We start from the raw sequence: 19,283 nt of genomic DNA on the forward strand, positions 1-19,283 counted from the left end.
ATAATCGGCGAGCATTTAAAAGACAAAGCTGTACAAAATTTAGCCAGGACAAAGCTCCATTGAACTACAATTTATTTAGTTGTGCTGTGAAATTGCATTACAGAAATACCAATTCATATTATTGATCGCATAATCAACGTTTTCAATCTTAACAGATAGAAATGGCATAATGGTAAAATTGAATTAAAGAATCTGCTTTTGTATTTTTGGACTAGAAATAGAAGCTCTACATTAAAAGATTTATTCTGATTCATAAAGGAAATTCTTATCTGTTTTCTACATCAAGTAACATCTTACATCATTACACATTTTACATCGTTACACATTTTATACGCGTTTATTGCGTACAGTTTCCGTATTTTAAACGATAATATCTTTGTATTACGTTTGAACGATATCATTGCTATCACGTTACTACCTATTCAAGATTCTCATCTCGAAGAAAAGTTCGATATATCTCAGTATCGATTGATGTCGCAGTAAGAAAGTTTACGAGAGAATCTCAAAGAGCGCAGCTAGGCGAGACGTTCGTCGTAAAGGAATCCTGCTGAGATCAATGTGTTTAGCATAGCAAGCAAGTCGAGCCTCCAATGAGAGGAGCCTTGGTTCGACACACGTGCCGCATCTTGTAAAATAGAACTGCGAAACGTGAAATTCCATCTTGGCCCAGTCTCGACAGTAGTCACGACAAAGTTTGACAACATCGCGAAACCGGCATCGCAGCATTCCTTCAGATTCATTTTGAAAGGAGGAAAACTTTGCCAAAAAGCCTCCATCCCACTTTAATTTAGCATCACCAGGAAAATTTTCCATTGAATGATCTATTGGATCTGTTTTGGAATCTAGGCAAAAAGAACAACAAGAGAGGAGTGCGATTATCTTTTCATAAAAATAGGACAATAATAAAAATTGCTTTCTATTGTTTTAATAAAAAAATTTTCGATTTTCGATATCATGCACGTTTTTGCTAATAAGGGCAGATAAAACGAAAAAACAACTCTGAACGATACTTGAAATTTTAAAGTTTAGTATCTTGAATGTAAACTGTAAATTAAAAACTAATCAATTTTTTAAGTTTAGTTTGCAAAGAATTTTATTTTAATAAATAATTTGTATTTAAAATTTAAGATAAAGATCCTGGAAGAGTTCTCTTTTATATATATATATATATATATATATATATATATATATTAATAGTTGTATATTATACGTATATTAAAGTTTTAAAAGTAATTTATTAAAGTTTTACAATGTCATTTTTAAGAAATGTTTGTTCAATTATTAAGCTTTCACGCATCTATATTATTATTACCGCCATCATAGATATATCATCTTGTTTTTTTATCAAACTCTTGTATTTCATCAATTTCGCTGATATTATCTCCGTACATTTGTCAAATACACAATAATATCGTTAGTACGTATTAACAAGAAATATCGTTTGTCTTTATGGAAAATTGCCAGTCGATATCAGAGTGGATGTTCCGTGTTCGCTTTAATATAATTTTGAAGTTTTATTTAATCCATATGTATTTGTATTGTTATACGGATTTACAATTTCATTTGAATTTACATTTTCCAATAGCATTTGGTTGCCCGTCAGTTAATTTTATTGATTCGAAAATATTATATATGTAATTATCATAACACCCATTAAATTTAAATATAATAATATCGCAAAGAGAAATAATACATACTGTAGCACATAAGGATATATATACACACACATATATATATATATATATATATATATATATATATATATACACATATATATAAAAACAATATCAAAAACAAAATCAAAATGACATATTCATAAAAGATCTGATAATTACTTCATTTGTTTTTTCCTTATTGCAACAAGAAGTAGGAGCTTACATATTTGCAAAAAAAATTGCAAGAAAATAATATATCGGAAGTGAATGAAGTCCAACTCTAAATTTACGCGTTGACTTTTTCGAGCATCGATTTTTCGCGAATAGCCATCATTTTTTCGATTTACTTATTCAGCCCTAACATTTGCCGAGCGCATAGATATAACAGGAGAAACGCTGTATTAAACTCAATTAACGAGCAAACGCACATTCGCGATTTCGTCGTCGTAGTCGTAATCGTCGGACCGAAACAGCGCTGGAATAATCTCCACGACTGTAACTCGGAGTAAACAGTTACAAGGTATAATTGCATAAACATTAGAGAGACGTAACAAAATAGAGCCGGTGGAGTTAAGCTTCTACATTCTAAACTCGGCGGCGCGATAGAGACCGAGAACATGTGCGGAGAAACGGAGAGACGGAGAGGCACTCTGTTTGTTCCTGTGTGGATGACAACTACGGCGAAGTTGTTCGGAGCGCTCGTTCCCTACGTAAGCGGGGAATCCATTTTAATTAATTATGAAAGAAGGTGTGGTGCCGAACGGACCAATCCGACCGGTTCGTTTGTCCTCGAGCCTCTATCGAGCATTTTGATTATTAGCATACGGTCTCGATCGAGGCTCAGTGACAAAGAACCAGCTGTACGAGAACCATCGATCGTATCGATAGTGAACACCAGATGAATACCTGCGAGCCGAGCGTTTCTCATACATTCCCCTAGAGAACACACACACACACACACACACACACACACACACACACACACACAATACACGCGCGCGCGCGCGTCCGCTAGTTGCCTATCGACAGGGATCAGCAAGTGAAGCTTACGAGAGGTATTTCTTCATACGAGATGTCCGTATCCAGCTTCCGTGAACATTGGAATGTTTGTGCCTCCGATATCGCGCGAAGAACGCACAATCCCATAAGGTCGATCGTGGAGAACATCGTCGTCGAACCCAACCCTAGCAAACCGATGATCGCGTTATCGATTGGTGAGTTTATTTCGTGTGCAAAAATCATTTTATGAGTTCATTTTGTGAGTTTAGTGCTAAAAGTAATTGTTCTTCTCTGTGAGAGAAATTTTTCTTCATCCTTAAAAGCAGGCTAAATTAATTAGTTCAAAAAGTATAGACCCATTAAAATACAACCTGACCTTTGAATATATGTATATAACAAATATATCATATATATATATATATATATATATATATATATATATATATCAATTTTCATCATATCAAATAAAACGGTATTAATAAAATATGTATTTTTACATTGTTTTCAAGAAGAAAACTAAATCACAATGTCTTTAAGGAAAAATTTAATTTTTTCATTTAATTTTTAAAATAATATAAAATAAATTATATTTTTTTTATATTCAGAGTTTTACAGTTTTAAGTGATTATTTTTCATTATAATTCATGGATAGAAAGCTGATGGATTTTCAGCTGTTACAACTAAAATCCTTTTGTATATTCGTTTATTGTATCGTTAATTGTATCGTTAAATAACTAATTTTATTCGTAAATTGTTTCTTTGATAATATAATAAAATGCACATAATAATGATGTTCTTAATATTATATTTTGTCGTTGTTTAAACTATTTTAATAATTTTTTAAAACTAATTTAATTGTTTTTAAAAAATTTTGAAACTATTTTCTACTGAAAAATGTTTTTCACACTTTTATTAAAAAACGTTAAATATATTTCCTTTATAATAAATAATACTTTAAATACCTAAATAAGACTTACCTAAATAAGACTTTAATTTTTTCTGAAAGATTCTGCAAAACAAAATTTGTAAAAATATGCAAGAATAAGAAAAGGAAATTAGATTTTAAAAATGTCAAAGAAGGCAAATAGGAAAAATGTTCGTTTTACTGCATGATTATTTGAAATATTGCTAAAAGATATGTTGCATCATACTTTTTAAGAGATTGCGTTTAAGTATTACCGCAGAATATTTTGAGAAACAAAATTACTAAAAAAATTTCTCTGCAATAAAAAGATATAAAAATTGCAATAATAAATAATTATTCGCAATTATATTTTATATATAATTTTATATATATTCGTAATTATTTTTATATATATTAAAATAAAAAAATTTTTTGTGATTATAATTTCAAGCTTTCATAAACATAAAAGAGACACATATTCTTGAAATATATTCTGTATTCAACTTTAATATTGCGCGCTTTTAAGAATTTTCCTGGTAAGAGGTGAATCTTTATTTGCATTATAATATCGGAGATTCGCCGTTGATTTTCTGAATTTCCATCTTTTTACGCGACAAAAGATGAAAGACAGAAAAGCATTGTGATGGTCTATCACGATGGTGTAATCAAGCGGTTATTTTTTTTTTTTTTACGCGGGCCAAAGATAATGGGACCAACACGGTCAATCATTTTCTTTTTAAATAAAAGGGAATATTATACATCATATTCTTTCTGTACTACAAAAGCGTGATGTGCGCGTCCAAGCAAAATGATAATTTGCCTTTGAGGTTGTCGATAATACATGAAAATAGATATAATAATAAAATGCAGCACTTAATATATAGAGAATTAAATTCATAAAACTGAAAATGGTTACTTCTATTCGTTTTACTTATGGCACTTTGTGAAAAACGCTACGCAAATAAAGAGCCACCTACAAAGGCTCTAGGCCGGCTTTGCCGGTAAACGCGAGTAAATGCATACAAAATGCAAACTTTCGCTGTTTCTCGCGAGTACGGCTGGATCCTCAATATGCATGATCTCCGGCGCTTGATGTGAAAAAAGTTTTGATGGATTGGTGAAAAATGGAAGGTCAAATATCCCATGCGAGGGAAATATGCTAGAATATGAAAAAGCGCATTTGGAGCAACTCTGGAGTCCCGTAGGAACTGGGTTGGAAATACCAAACTGTGCGTTCCATGCGACCTATTCGTTTTTTTCGAAAACGCATGAAATATCCATGTAATTTTTCATGTATCGTCTTTGGGGCAATCAAATTCATTTTTAGTGTCGTGTACGTGATCATCTATCAATCGTACTAATGATACTTTTTCTAAATTCTTGGAATCGATCTCTGCGAAATGTTTTACGAGAAATAATAATTAGTTGTTACAGTGTTCGGACTTATAAATTCGAGACACATTTTTCATCAATTTTCAAAATTCAATTCCCGTTATTCGTTCAATAAGAAAGTTTCACACTTGTATTCATATATATTGTATATTACATTCTTATTTTTTTGTAACTTCATTAAAATACAGATTAATTTTGTTTCTGAACTCTCTCCGTTTCTTGCAAAAGTAATAAAAAAACTTAATACGCGCAGTTCGTTCTGAAAAATATTGATACGCAAACACGCGACATAGGATAGACAATATTTCGTTTGCCGACTTTCTACCTAAAAGAAACAACTTTTTCAAAGGTTTATCGGATAACAGTTTCCCAAGCGGTAAAACAATTGCAATATACTTGGCCCAATCGAATTCCTACGACACTGTCTTTAAAGAAAAAAAAGTAACGCTATTTAAAATATTGTGGACCTTTCTACGTGAGCGATTCTAAACATACAATAACGAGTATTAAGAAAAGAAATAAAACATAATGTCTTATACATTTTGTTGCGTCTTTTTCATGTCAAATATCGCAAAAGAAATTGATAGCAGTTTTTTAAAAAGTGTTATATAAATATCCAATAGTTGCCAACTTATACAAGTTTTGTTTAAAAATATTTTTTTTATTTTTATTTTTTTACAAATTCTTAAGGATGGATAAACGAAACACGAAAAAGATTCTGAAGATGTAGATAGTTATACATGTAAAACTGAAACATGAACGATATTTATCTGCGAAAATTAATCGTATCCTTTGTTTTTTAACTTTCTTAATTTTTTAAAAAATTCTTTAAACGTCTCTCATGTTGGGATATGCGGTTTTAACTAATCCGACATACAGTTTCAAAAGCAGCGAAAACTTCAAAGGCGGTGATAGTGACGTGTGAGTCCCCTTAACATTTGCAGAATATGAGTGGTAGAATGCGGATGTGTCAGAATGTATTGGAAAAACGTCCTCAGCAAATTTTATAGTGGAATAGAACAGAACTGACATACAAGCACGCTAATCTAAATATATTTCGATACAAATCCCGACCGGGTGTGCCAACGGCTGTGCACATTTTCAAGAGCTTTCTTTTATTCTATATATATATATATATATATATATATATAATTCGAAGAAGATTATAATGTTAAAAATCGAATGGCAGTGAAAATTTTTGTACAGTGCTGTCTTTTGTTCTTATAAATGAAAAAGAAAGAAGTATGATACAATATCGTGATTATATCTTGAAATTTTGCATTACTCTTTTTTATGAAAAAGACAGAATATTTCAGAGAATTTTTGATGAGTTATATCAAATTTTGAAAAGTTATATACATGTTTTCTATATCGTAAATATTTTTGATGAGTTATATCAAATTTTGAAAAGTTATATACATTTTCCTATATCGTAAATAAAGTTTCAATATTTAGATAGCAGACTAAAAATATTGCAAAATAGATTTATGAATTCCATAATATTAATTAATATAAAAATATATATAATTAAATTATATAAGTTGAAATATTTGAGCCATCAGCGAATTATTAATTAAAAGATTGGTAAAGTAAGAAATTTGATTAAAATCTTTCTTCTTATTACTTAAAAGTATAATATTAAATTCCAAAAAAATTGTTTTAAAAATATTGTTAATACAACTTTTCATTGCACAGTCATATTCAGTGAAAACAACACATATATAAACTTTTATTAATATTAAAATTTCTATAATATAAAATAACGCATAAATAACATATAAATATAATAATAAAAGTATTAATAAAATATTAATAAAATTCAAAATACTGAAATTTTTTCCAAAGAACAAATTTGATTAAACAATTTTATTTTCTTTTCTATTATTACCTGCAACTACAAAAACTATTGAACTTATACATTGTATATTTTTTCATATAATTTCAAGTCAATATCTTTATTAAGTTATTACTGAATTAATAAAAATTAAGTTAATTAATAACTTAAATAAGTTAAAAAACTAGTAAGTAAGTAATTAGTAAAGTTAATTATTGAAAATTACATACACGCCATTAACTCGCGTGATTAGTAATATACTGACGATTCAAGATTCAAACATTTCAATGTGTGTGTGTGTGTGTGTGTGTGTGTGTGTGTGTGTGTGTGTGTGTGTGTGTGTGTGTGTGTGTGTGTGTGTGTGTGTGTGTGTGTGTGTGTGTGTGTGTGTGTGTGTGTGTGTGTGTGTGTGTGTGTGTGTGTGTGTGTGTGTGTGTGTGTGTGTGTGTGTGTGTGTGTGTGTGTGTGTGTGTGTGTGTGTGTGTGTGTGTGTGTGTGTGTGTGTGTGTGTACACTAATTGACATTTACTATAATAGAAATGTAATATATAATCGGAAAATATTAACTTCAACATTGTCGAAACGCATTTTCGATTAACAGTGGCAAAGTTGTAATTACATAAATCTCATGGCATTCGTAAAGCTCGGATTTTATTTCGCCGTTTCGCTGTTGGCTCGTAATAGAAATTTCGCAACGAGGATCGTCTATGGGAATAGCCTGCGGGAAACAATTAATTAATTCCAATTATATTCAGAATGCGAGTCGAGTGGCGGGTGTTTCGTTACAATTTGACAACGTTTCTGTAAACTACTGTTTTCCTACAATTATCCTAGTTTGAATTCAGTAATCAATTATAACGATATGGCGTGCGTCTAATTAGATGTTTACGCGAAATTATAACGGCGAGTGTTTGGCGGAGAACCAGATTTACGGAGCATTACCGGTTCATGAATTCATAATTGCAAGACAAACAACAACGAACTAATGCTTATGGAATTTTTTAAAGCTTTCGAGATTCTAGTGTATGTATTCCGTTGGTTTAAGGCGATCCTACAACATTCGGCAATTTAAAACCACCGAAAGAAGTGATCGAGGCTGTCCAAGAGAGCGTCGCTTCGCAATTATACAATGGATATGCACCGAGCACAGGTAATTTTAATTCGCAATTAACGTCTTTATAAATATTGACTTGCCTTCTAAATCTTGTTTGCAGATTTTACAATGCAACAGAAATGACGAGAAAGAAATTTGTTAATGGTTGACATAAATGGTTGATATATAAATTACATCACATTGTACCTATTGTATTACCAATTTTTCCAAGCGAGTATAGATAAATCATTTAAATAATACCGTAAATAATTATCGCGTTTATTAAGTTGATATATGCGACACGTTTGCCTGTCTTATACGATAATTTATCGAATCATTAATAAATGTATATTTATGTTGCACGTCATAGTAATAACGTTAAACGATAATTATGTTTATTCCGTAATGTGAAAAGTTCACATTTGTTTTACAGGTTACCTGAAAGCGCGAGAAGCCGTAGCTGAATACAGCTCGAATGAATTCGTGAAAGTCGATCCCAAGGTATGATGAACACGTGTCTGTATCGAATATCACCGGCAGATCGACCAACACGTATCGCGAGCAAATTTCAAGTCATTGACATACTGTACACTGCGATTTCTTGTCACGTATACAAGCCGTATATTATTTATTCAACAACGATTGTCATTTATTCAACGGGGATAACGAGAAGCCAAATTTTGCGGAAGTTATTTTAATATTGATAACAATCGTAAATTTCTCTTCTAGCCGCGATAAAAGAAGGCGACATGAGTTTCGTGAAGGAACGATTGTATTGTAATCGATTGTATTTCGAGAATAGTTAAAATCAAGAACGATGTTGCGAATTTTCACGTCGTAAAAATGAGAGATAGGAAAAAATACACCGATAAAACAATATTAATACTATCAATGAATAGAGGTCAGTTTCTAATTTCACGAATAATTTATTGAATAGATATTAAATTACTTCTGGTGAAACTTGGCGTACCCAATTGGTTGGATAATAATAGCGAAATTAATAGTCTACTATAAAAATATTATTAAATTACTTTTCCTTTAGAAGATTTAATCATATCTTTCGATATCCTCGTGCAATTACGCTCAGTAACTAACATGAATATCGCAGTTTATTTGTAATAAAACTCTTACGACGAATAATCTCTCTCTCTCTCTCTCTCTCTCTCTCTCTCTCTCTCTCTCTATTAAATCTTTATCTAATCTTTATCTTTTTAATCGTGTAGATATGTTTTTTTTTATATTTTAATATCACAACGCCGAAAGTTTTTTTTATTATATCAAGTAATCTGTTAAAATTATGATAAATATGAAAAATATAAAATAAAATATAAAACAAAAATATTTTTTATCTTAAAAATCTTATTTTACATTTTCATTTCACGCGAATAAATGTAAAATACATGGAAATAATTCATTTTATATTTCCATATTTGCTATAGGACGTAATCTTGTGCAGTGGATGTTCTTGCGCACTTGACCTGTGTATTACGGCTTTAGCTCGAGAAGGCCAAAACATCCTAATTCCACGTCCCGGTTTTTCCATCTATCGAACACTGGCGGAGGGTCTCGGTATTACGGTCAAAACATATAATTTACGCGTAAGTATCATTTTCAAAAAAAGGAAATCAACGATTTTGCGCATTATTTATCTAACATGGACGTTACTTGTTTCATATAAAAAGAAATATCGATTTACAAAAAATTGTAAAAATAAATCATATTATTTATTTATGTTAAAGTATTAAAAATATGAAAGTTACAACAGTTGAAAATATTGAAAGAATTCAAATATTTTCATATCATATTATTTATTGATAACATTGCTGGTTTCAATTTCATATCAAATAAATGAAAAAAATATAATTTGCAATTCTGTTATATAGATATTGTATGTTTAAAACTTGAGCAATTATATAAAGTTCTGAACTCTCTTATGAGTATTTCAAACTTAAATAAAACAACTACTTCGAACAAAAGCATGCTAAATTTAAATGGCGAGAAAGTTTCTTCATAGAAATAGAAAATTTCTGAAATGTCTTTTTAAATATGGAAAATTTGTTTTCAGAGTATTATGTTACGCGCGCAATTTGTATTAATTTCTTAAATATTAAAGGAATTAATACTTTATAATTTACTTGCTTAATGCTGTAAGTTTGTGAACGGTATAGGGAACGAATAGCGTTAATGAACATCAGCTTCATATTCCCGTGATAACGTGTAAAATATTGATCGATATCGCAGCACAGTGGTTACTCTGTAATAATCGCGCTTGTAAAAGAGAGGGTAGTAATATACGCGCTACCGTGTTGCCTCGTCATTAATAAGAAACGTGCATAACGTTCGCTATATTTCTTAAGTTACGTGTTATTACAAAACGCACTTCAAGCGGTATAGTCGGGGCTTAGTAAGCGGCTTTATATGTAAAAATATACCATTTCGTTAGTATCTTTAAATTTATTAACCACCCAGGGCGTGAATGCATTCATTTACGAAAAACAATGAGGGTGCATAATGTTTCATTCATTCGGTAAGTACGGGGGCGGGATGGATGAAATCTTTTTGGCTTAGCAACATTAATTATATGTATTCTTTTAGATATGCCAGAAAATATTATTACTGCGCTCTTTCGAAATAGAAAATAAATCTTTCATTCAATTTACATGATAATAATAGTAGAAGAATCGAGCTGATATTATTTTTTATATTTTAATATATATAATTTTAATATATATATTTAAAATAAAATAACAAAAATTCTTAAATTAAATGTTATCGATACAGTAATTAAAGTGATTTTGTTATAAACATTTATCGTTTTATTAAATTAATGCATCGTGTAATAATATAAAAATATTTATTTATATATATATATATATATATCAATGTGTAGTATAAAACATTTTGCGATTACAATAAAAAAATAGTCTTACAACATATAATTTCTTACTTGCCAAAAGTATTTAATTCCTGTTAATTAATTTTATGATTTAATTTATATAATTATATTAATTTTAAATTTTGTAAAGATTTCTTGTTTTTATTTATCTACTATAAAATATTCATCTACTTACTTGGAGCCAATTAGAACCGTCATTGCATAATAACTTTAAATGGCATGAAATCATATTTAAATCACTCTTCGCTATTTACACGATGAATCAGTGCTTTCGCTCAAAGATCTTCAAACGTTAAACCGAAGTGCTAATGAGGCAGTCTCCTCTCTTTTCAACATCGCTTGACGGCAAGTTTTAATGTTTCGCTCTTCTCTTTGCGCATCGTTACAAATTATTTTATGTTCTGAAAGTAATTACAACCACAATACCATAATTTTAATTAGCTACACTATATAAAAAAATTTCTAAATCCCTACTGTTCATGTGTACACGTTGCACATACACACATCTATAAATACTGTGTAATGCTAATAAATACAGAATTTTGTAAAATCCATATAATGTTTTAGTTTTATTGTGTGTGTGTGTGTGTGTGTGTGTGTGTGTGTGTGTGTGTATTTTACGATCTCTTTCTATATTATTTTTATTTAAAATATTTCTTGAAATTATTCAGTTCCAAAATTATCCAAAGAAAAATGTATTATTCAAAACTAATTTTGGCATTATAAATTACTTCGCGATAATTTTACGGAAAATTGTTAATATATAGATAAAAAAATATTTCAATATTATAACATTGTGCTAAGTAACCTTTTAATTATAAAATAATTACATTTCGCTACAAGTCCATTCAGTAAATTTATGTCTACAAGTTGAAAAATTTCAAAAATATACATGGCATTATGAAAATTATGTTACGTATCAAGCAATTAAATTTAAAAAGTTACTTAGTGTAATTATAATTATAAATGTGCAAAACAGATTTAAAACATTCTTCATAATATTCATTTGTTAACACCATAACATATAATTAACGTGAACGTGTTAAGAACATTATATTTACTGTATCATAAAGTAAGTGCCCAAGCATTACAACTTTTTTAAAACCAGTTTTTTAAAACCAGATTTATTAATTTTTTCTCAGCCAAATTTTTTTCTTTTCATAACATTTTAATATCCAGTGTTAAATATTTTCGTAGACAAATCTCCAAATTGAAACTCTGTCAAAAAGTTAAAAAGAATATTTATCTGGATTTTATGAGAATTTCTGTTAAAAGTTTGGTTAAAATTCTATAAATATTTTTGAATCATCTCGTATACTGTTATATATTGCGCAGTACAGTAAGGAAAAATGGGGGGAAGATGGGGGAAAATGAAGACTCGAGAGGACCTCTTATGAATGCATTCTATTAATATTAATCATTCGTTTCTAGCCGGAGCTTGGTTGGGAGATCGATCTGAACGACCTGGAGGCGCAAATCGACGAATCAACGGCGGCGATTGTTATAAACAATCCTTCGAATCCGTGCGGTTCCGTATTCAGTCGTGACCATATACTTGACATTCTCGATATCGCTGCTCGTTACTACGTACCCATTATAGCCGATGAGATTTATGAGCACATGGTACGTGCCCGAATATTACGCTTATCATCTAAGTCAAATGACAAACCTTTTCATTTATGATCAGAATAAAGCATGCACCGCACCGTTCAAAAAGAGATGTAAAATTAATTCAGAAAGAACATACACAACGTTTTAAATGCAAAAGAGTTGCGATGTCTTTTCATCATCAAGAAAACATTTTTTGCCTGTACATTTAATGTACATGTACATTTAATGTACATTTACAAGACATTCAGGTGTAATAACGATAAAAAAAAATATTTTATATTAACGTTGTGTATGTGTGTGTGTTATTTTATATTTTACTGTTTTAATAATAGAATTTTATGATAGGATTTTATAATTGTTGTAAGAATTACATTAATGAAAAAGATATATTATTTATAAAAAAATTTAACATGCAAAGTTTTATAACTTAACTTAACACGTTGCATCCGATATAATCACAGCAGTTATTTTGAAAAATGTTTGACTGCGTCACGTTTTTGAATTATTTTGTGTCACGTTTGCATGTACAAGCAAAATATACGTGCTTATTATGCGCAAATACATTTTTCGTCTCACCGCTATTTTCAGGTATTTCCAGGACGGACTTTCCACTCGTTAGCATCTCTATCGACCGAAGTTCCTATTTTGTCGTGCAGCGGACTGACTAAAAGGTATGTCGGAACGTGTAAAATGATTATAAAACTCCTGCTTCTCGACGCGCAAATCCGGGCACGAGATTTTCTGCAGCATTCCACAATTTTCACGCGTAACCTTCATAAATATTAAACAAGACGCAGCTAATCTACCCCTTAAAACAATTTGTCACTAAAAAAGTTAAAAGGACAAAGGAGAAAAAAATTAGCTTAAAATTTAAGAATTATTGTGGAATTAAATATTCATCTAAAAATATACGTATTGAAATTAAAAAAAAATTCAAATTTATCGTAACAATACGTGCAGAAAAATGATGATAAAGTAGTCTTTACGATTACGCATTTCGAGCGTTATAAATTCGATATGATAATCGTTTTAAAATAATTTCGAAAACCCAACGCCGGCAAATGTTCTCTCTACGTCAGGTTATCAGTTATTTTCAGTACGTTACCTTCTATTATCTTCCTTATCGCAAAAAGTACGAAGCGAACTAGCGATTCGTGAAGTTGACGGAAGGAATCCTAGGGACGGAAGCGCTTCGCTGTAAAATTTTTCGCTCGATTTTCGAAAATAGGACGAGCGGTTGATTGAGCGTGAATAAAACGTCGCGATCAACGCTGAAGGGACGGTATTCCGAAGTTTCGCGATTATGCTTCCATTATTCCGACGGTATCAGATTTGAAACGCAACTTAATTTACGACCGCTCGCTATATCAGTTGTAAATGAGTTCCTGCAGTTGTTAAGTCTTTCATTGTAGCACGGTGTATTTTATACGCCGCAGACTTTACAACGCGGTATTTTGATATCAACAGTGAATCGCGTTTCTCATGCAAAATTCAGTGATATACGCAATACATGAGAATAAGAAATAAAAAATATGAAGGAGACAGTGGAGATGAGAATCGATGAATAAATGAGTGACAGATACGCAATAACATGATAATTTAATAATTATTGCGTAAAGAATTATTGTTAAAATGTATCTTAAAATGAAATTTTCTAAACCAATTAAACTGAAAGTTTATTGACGTATGTAAGGTATTATAATCCCCTTCGAACTAATTAAAAGCAAATCTTTCGATTACATTTAATGTTTCAATTAATGAGAATACCCAAATTGAGAAGAAAGATAAAAAAGAAGAAGCAAACATTAAAATAAATGTCAAATAAAATGATTTTTTATAATATTGAAATACATAAAAATTGATGCAGTTAATTGCAATAATTTATTTATTTTATATAATTTATTTAAATTAACCTATTTCCTATTTGAATTTCTTCTTAAAAACAAAATAATTATGTAGAAAAAATTAAAATGCATATTAAATACTATGTAGGCAGACTTTTCCGGATGATAATCCAGATGAATCGCACCGCACGTGTTAAGCATTGTATATAGCAATAGATAATTTCTGCTTATAGATTTCTCAGGGTCCATAAAAGGTTTGTTTTATTTTTCAATCTATTAATCGCGAGAAACATAATAAAAAATTTTATCAATTTAAATTTTTAAATGATGATTAAATAATTGTAAAAAATACCAAATAATTCGTCTTCTCTAAATGTTAAAATAAAAAATTGCAATTATAACTGACATTTATTTTTAATTATCATAACATTATTAATACTATTTATATTAATATTATTTTTATATGAGAAAAACATTTCTCTTCAATTTAGAAGTGAAATACACTCTCGTGATCTAATATCTTGTAAAATAATATCTGAGGACAATGGTTGCATTTTGTTTATTTCTTTTTTCTTTGCAGATTTTTAGTTCCAGGCTGGCGTATGGGTTGGATAATAATCCACGATCGTCAAAACGTGCTGGAAGCCGAGGTGGGTAAACGTTCGTGGCACAATACGTGACAGCCCGAAAATAATTGCTTCTCCGGCGGTATTGTTTCCGTAACGAGGCCTGGGCATGTCCTGGCAAGTTCGGCACCGCATACTGCGGATTGGATTAAATTTCGTTGATTAAACTTTATTCCGCCATTAAAGTTTGGCCCTTTGGCAACCGGCTGATCGTGTCCTTAATTCCTTGCTTTGTAGTTACAAAGGCGGCATCGCCTCGGACTAACTTTAAACCGTCGCGCGCCTCTATCGAATACATCTCTGTGTTTTTTTGATAACTTTGCGACAGTTGCAAAGTCAGATCTTAAATAAGCAATCAAGATAAGAGTCTTCGTAAAAAAATTTAATTGACACGTTTCATACATGTATTACTTAGATATCGCGTAAAAAACGTAACGAGTAATAACGAAAAATCTTTTATTATAAATTTTTTCAATAAATTATTTAAATTTTATTTTTAATTTATTATAATTTATTAATTATTTAAATTATTTTTAATTTATTATAATTTATTAATTATTTAAATTATTTTTAAGTTATTTTATTATTTTTAATAAATTATTAAATATTTATTTATTCAATATGGTCAATAAAAAAAAAGTTTTATTTATAAATACATTTTTAATAATTTTCTAATATAACTTCTAAAATACGATTAAAACACGATTAAAACATAATTAATTAATTCTTTTCTTTTCTCGTAAGATGTGAAAATGTAATTATTTTGTAAATGTAAGTTATTTTCATTTTTGTTTGCGCGTCCACCGTTCATTTTTGTCTGTAGCTCGGCATTCCATTGTACATTTTTTTTTTTCGTGTCACGTTTTGAAAGAAGAAGTTGATTGTACAACCGTTTGATGATTCTTCCATGAGCGAGTATTGAACAAATCGATTAAATAGTTTGTCAATGTACAGTATTTGATATTTCACGATATTTGAAGTTTTACAAAAATACTATCAAGTTTTTGGAAATAATATTACATTTTGACATGATTTTGACATGACTAAGCTCCGAGTTCGCTATTAAAAATTTCTGCATTTGTTTGAATCGCAAAAAAGTCTGACATACATGACACAATTAGACCTTTCTCCTTTTAATTCTTAAAAATGTAATGTAAAATAAATTTATTTTTATCAAATTGCGGTTTACCAAACTGAATCGTATCATTTTACTCTAATTATTGCAATCTAGTTTAGAAAATTTTTAATTTATGTCAGATTTTAGAATAGAATTCTATCTATAATTTGTTATGTATATCAATACATAAGAAATTTAATATATCTTGCATATCTAATTTTGTCAATTTTAATCAATGTTTACTCTATATATATATATATATATATATAAAATTCGATTATAAATTCTAACCCAAATTACATAATCTTATATAATGTATATAAATCCCTAATATGAATAGAGTATTTTCTACAGTATATTTGATATTTAATTATATAATACAAAGAGAAGATTTAACAAAGTCTCAATTTTTCAGATTCGCAAAGGTTTACATTGCTTGAGCCAACGAATAATTGGCAGCAATACTATTATTCAAGGTGCCTTGCCTGCGATACTTCGGAAAACGCCACAAAGATTTTTCGACGATGTCATCCGTACTTTATATGTAAGTTTATCGTAATTTAAAAAATATTGAATATATAAATTTAGCATTAAATATATTTATATCAAATTTTTGTTATCAGTCACATTCCAAACTGGCATACAATTGCATAATAAAGATCTCGGGACTGAAACCGATAATGCCGGATGGAGCAATGTACATGATGGTAATGATTCCCACTGTAATTAGCCTGGCCACACCTTTGCATAATTTCAAGAATCACAGCGCATTGTTTGACAATCCGTAGCTCGCGGACTAAAGCCGTAAATGTTAATCGAGCGTTCGATAAATAGGTCGTACAATTAATCGGTGCACGACCGCTATTTATACGTTAATGCAAATACCATCAGTAAGGTGGGCCGACTGCAATTTACGAGCCATAAATTATTGAATCGATTTTCAGGTCTACATCGATCTGCCATGCTTTCCGGAATTTAATTCCGATCTGGAATTCGTGCAGCGGCTGCTAATGGAAGAATCTGTGTTTTGCCTACCCGGCCAGGTTCGCGTTTGTGACATTTTAAATAATCCACTATTTTAAATCTTCAATTATACCACTCAATTTCGTAAATAAAGATACGGGTTTTTTAAATTAAATTTTTTTTAACGCATTGATATTTAACGCTAATATTTATCATTTGAGGATATTGCCAAAAATCAACATTACGCTTACAAGGATACGTGTCGAATAACACCGAAATATAAATCCTTTTCAATAATTAATATAATTGCAAAATTTAACAGATTACGTAAAAGAGCTTATAAAATTTATTGTAATGTTTTCCAATTCATATAATTTTACAGACAGATATCAATAAATTTTTATTTTAATTCTTTGTATTTTTTAAAAAGATTAAACGTATTTACGATTTATGTGTTTCATATTACAAATATATATAATTCGTTTAATTTTATAATCACATCACGCCTTTATTTTATTCTTTAATAATTTATTCAAAGGAAAAAAATTTTAATATTATATTACATTAAAGTCTAAAGAACAGCTGAATAGTTTTATTAATATTTTACATCTGTTCCCCAGTGTTTCGATTATCATTCTTACATGAGACTGGTAATTACCGTGCCAAGTAACATGCTCGAAGAAGCTTGTCAAAGAATTCAAGAGTTCTGCGAGAGACATCATTATAAAACGGCAGAGATCTCGAGGAGGAATAGTTTCGTCAACGAGATTCCATATTAATAAACAAACAAAAATATGTCAAAGAATAGAATATTTGCATTAACCCGCTGATTATTTTTCTCGAACCGAATCTCCGAATTCTGTGCAAAAAGAATTCTTCAGCCTTGGTTTTTGCTTCTGTGCATATGTACATCTTTATTTCTTACGTTTTTAAATATAAGTATGGTTTTATATATGTATCTATTATCTTTACCGATGTGTACTTTCTTATAAATGTATGTATAATTATGTAATAAATATTTCATATTATATATTATGTACATATTATTATGTGAAATTATTGTACTTTATTTTAACATAGATATATATGGCAGCTATATTGTCGTAATTGGAAAAAAATTGGAACTTCAAATATACATTATCGCAGAATATACATTATCGCAAAATCGAAGATATATATTATGTCGAATTACATTAACATCGAGCTATTCGCTTCTTGTTTACTTGTAAGTACCGTTGTTATTTCCAACTAAGTGTATTCTGATAATACAGAATGTTTCATAACTATCAGATAATATTTTATTAATAATAAAGTATTCTTTATTTAAACCAAAACGTTCTAACAGAAAAATAATACCGTATTGATCGCAACTGTTCACTTATGTGGCTGTTAATAAATAAGCATACATCTAACATAAACTTTATTTAAATTTAACTTAATATAAAAAAAAATTTCACTCACCGAGTCGATGCACAACAGCGGAGTTAATCAGCAATTTACACTACGATGATTCTGTATAACACACAAACAAAAAATGCAAATTAAAGCAGCGCTCGAAAATGATGTTTTAAAAGTTAATTTCTATGGGCCAAATTCTTGGTTTTTCAACTAGATATTTATTAGGAATTGTACATCTTTTAAAAAATAAACTTTCATCAAACTTTGTTACTTTAATTATTATTTTTCAATTACCAAAACAAAACAATTCGATGAAACAGAATGAATTTAATGCAAAGAGAAATTATACTCACCACAAGGTTGCTCCGCTGGTGCCTGATGCCTTTCCTAGACCTCCTCGTCCTCTCAGGATGTCAGGATTGCTGGGATTCATCTTCATTCACTCACAAAGAACACTTGCGAATAATTGTAATCGCGCACGAATTAATCGTCGACATAAGTCATTCGCATAATATTTTATGACACTCCTATTGATAAAATTCATCAAAGCATATCCAGTTTTGTCAGATGAATATATCGGAGGTATGAATCGGCTTGAATTAAAATATCAAATGGACTTTAAAAAAATCTCTTAATCCGATTATTTGCACTCCTAAAGTAAAAGCGACGAACCGGTTTATTCACTGAAATCAGCGATAATAAAGCTGACGGTTTGTCAGTTCGTCAATTAAAAACCGACAATAATGTGTGAAACGCATTTGCCATATAAAAATGATTAAACAATTCGTAGTTATACCGTGTTAATAGAAATGCAATGAATATTGCCGACTTCCCTGTCTTTGGAATTATTAAATCCTTCGGAAATCCCTCAATCTTAGTGGGATTATAATTTGCAAAAGCGATTCAAAAAAACGAACGTGCGAATCAATGCGTCGCGGCGACAAATATTCA

General features: G+C 29.9%; 2 protein-coding genes across 2 annotated transcripts in view; one reads left to right on the forward strand and one right to left on the reverse strand.

Annotated features, from left to right (window-relative positions):
• The window catches only part of LOC105433512 (uncharacterized), a 209,225-nt gene that overhangs the window by 78,708 nt on the left and 111,234 nt on the right, over positions 1–19,283 (reverse strand). The gene's annotated exons all lie outside the window — the stretch shown is intronic.
• Positions 1,874–17,964, forward strand: Tat (Tyrosine aminotransferase). Its single transcript, XM_011634694.2, has 11 exons — positions 1,874–2,869; positions 7,830–7,934; positions 8,311–8,378; positions 9,317–9,475; positions 12,205–12,396; positions 12,973–13,055; positions 14,809–14,878; positions 16,387–16,515; positions 16,595–16,678; positions 16,916–17,014; positions 17,555–17,964. Exons 1-11 carry the CDS (start codon positions 2,728–2,730, stop codon positions 17,711–17,713), a joined length of 1,290 nt encoding a protein of 429 aa, XP_011632996.2. The 5' UTR covers positions 1,874–2,727; the 3' UTR covers positions 17,714–17,964.

The sequence above is a fragment of the Pogonomyrmex barbatus genome, unplaced genomic scaffold (genome assembly GCF_055798465.1).
Source record: "Pogonomyrmex barbatus isolate J1 unplaced genomic scaffold, ASM5579846v1 scaffold14, whole genome shotgun sequence".
NCBI classification, from domain to species: Eukaryota; Metazoa; Arthropoda; class Insecta; order Hymenoptera; family Formicidae; genus Pogonomyrmex; species Pogonomyrmex barbatus.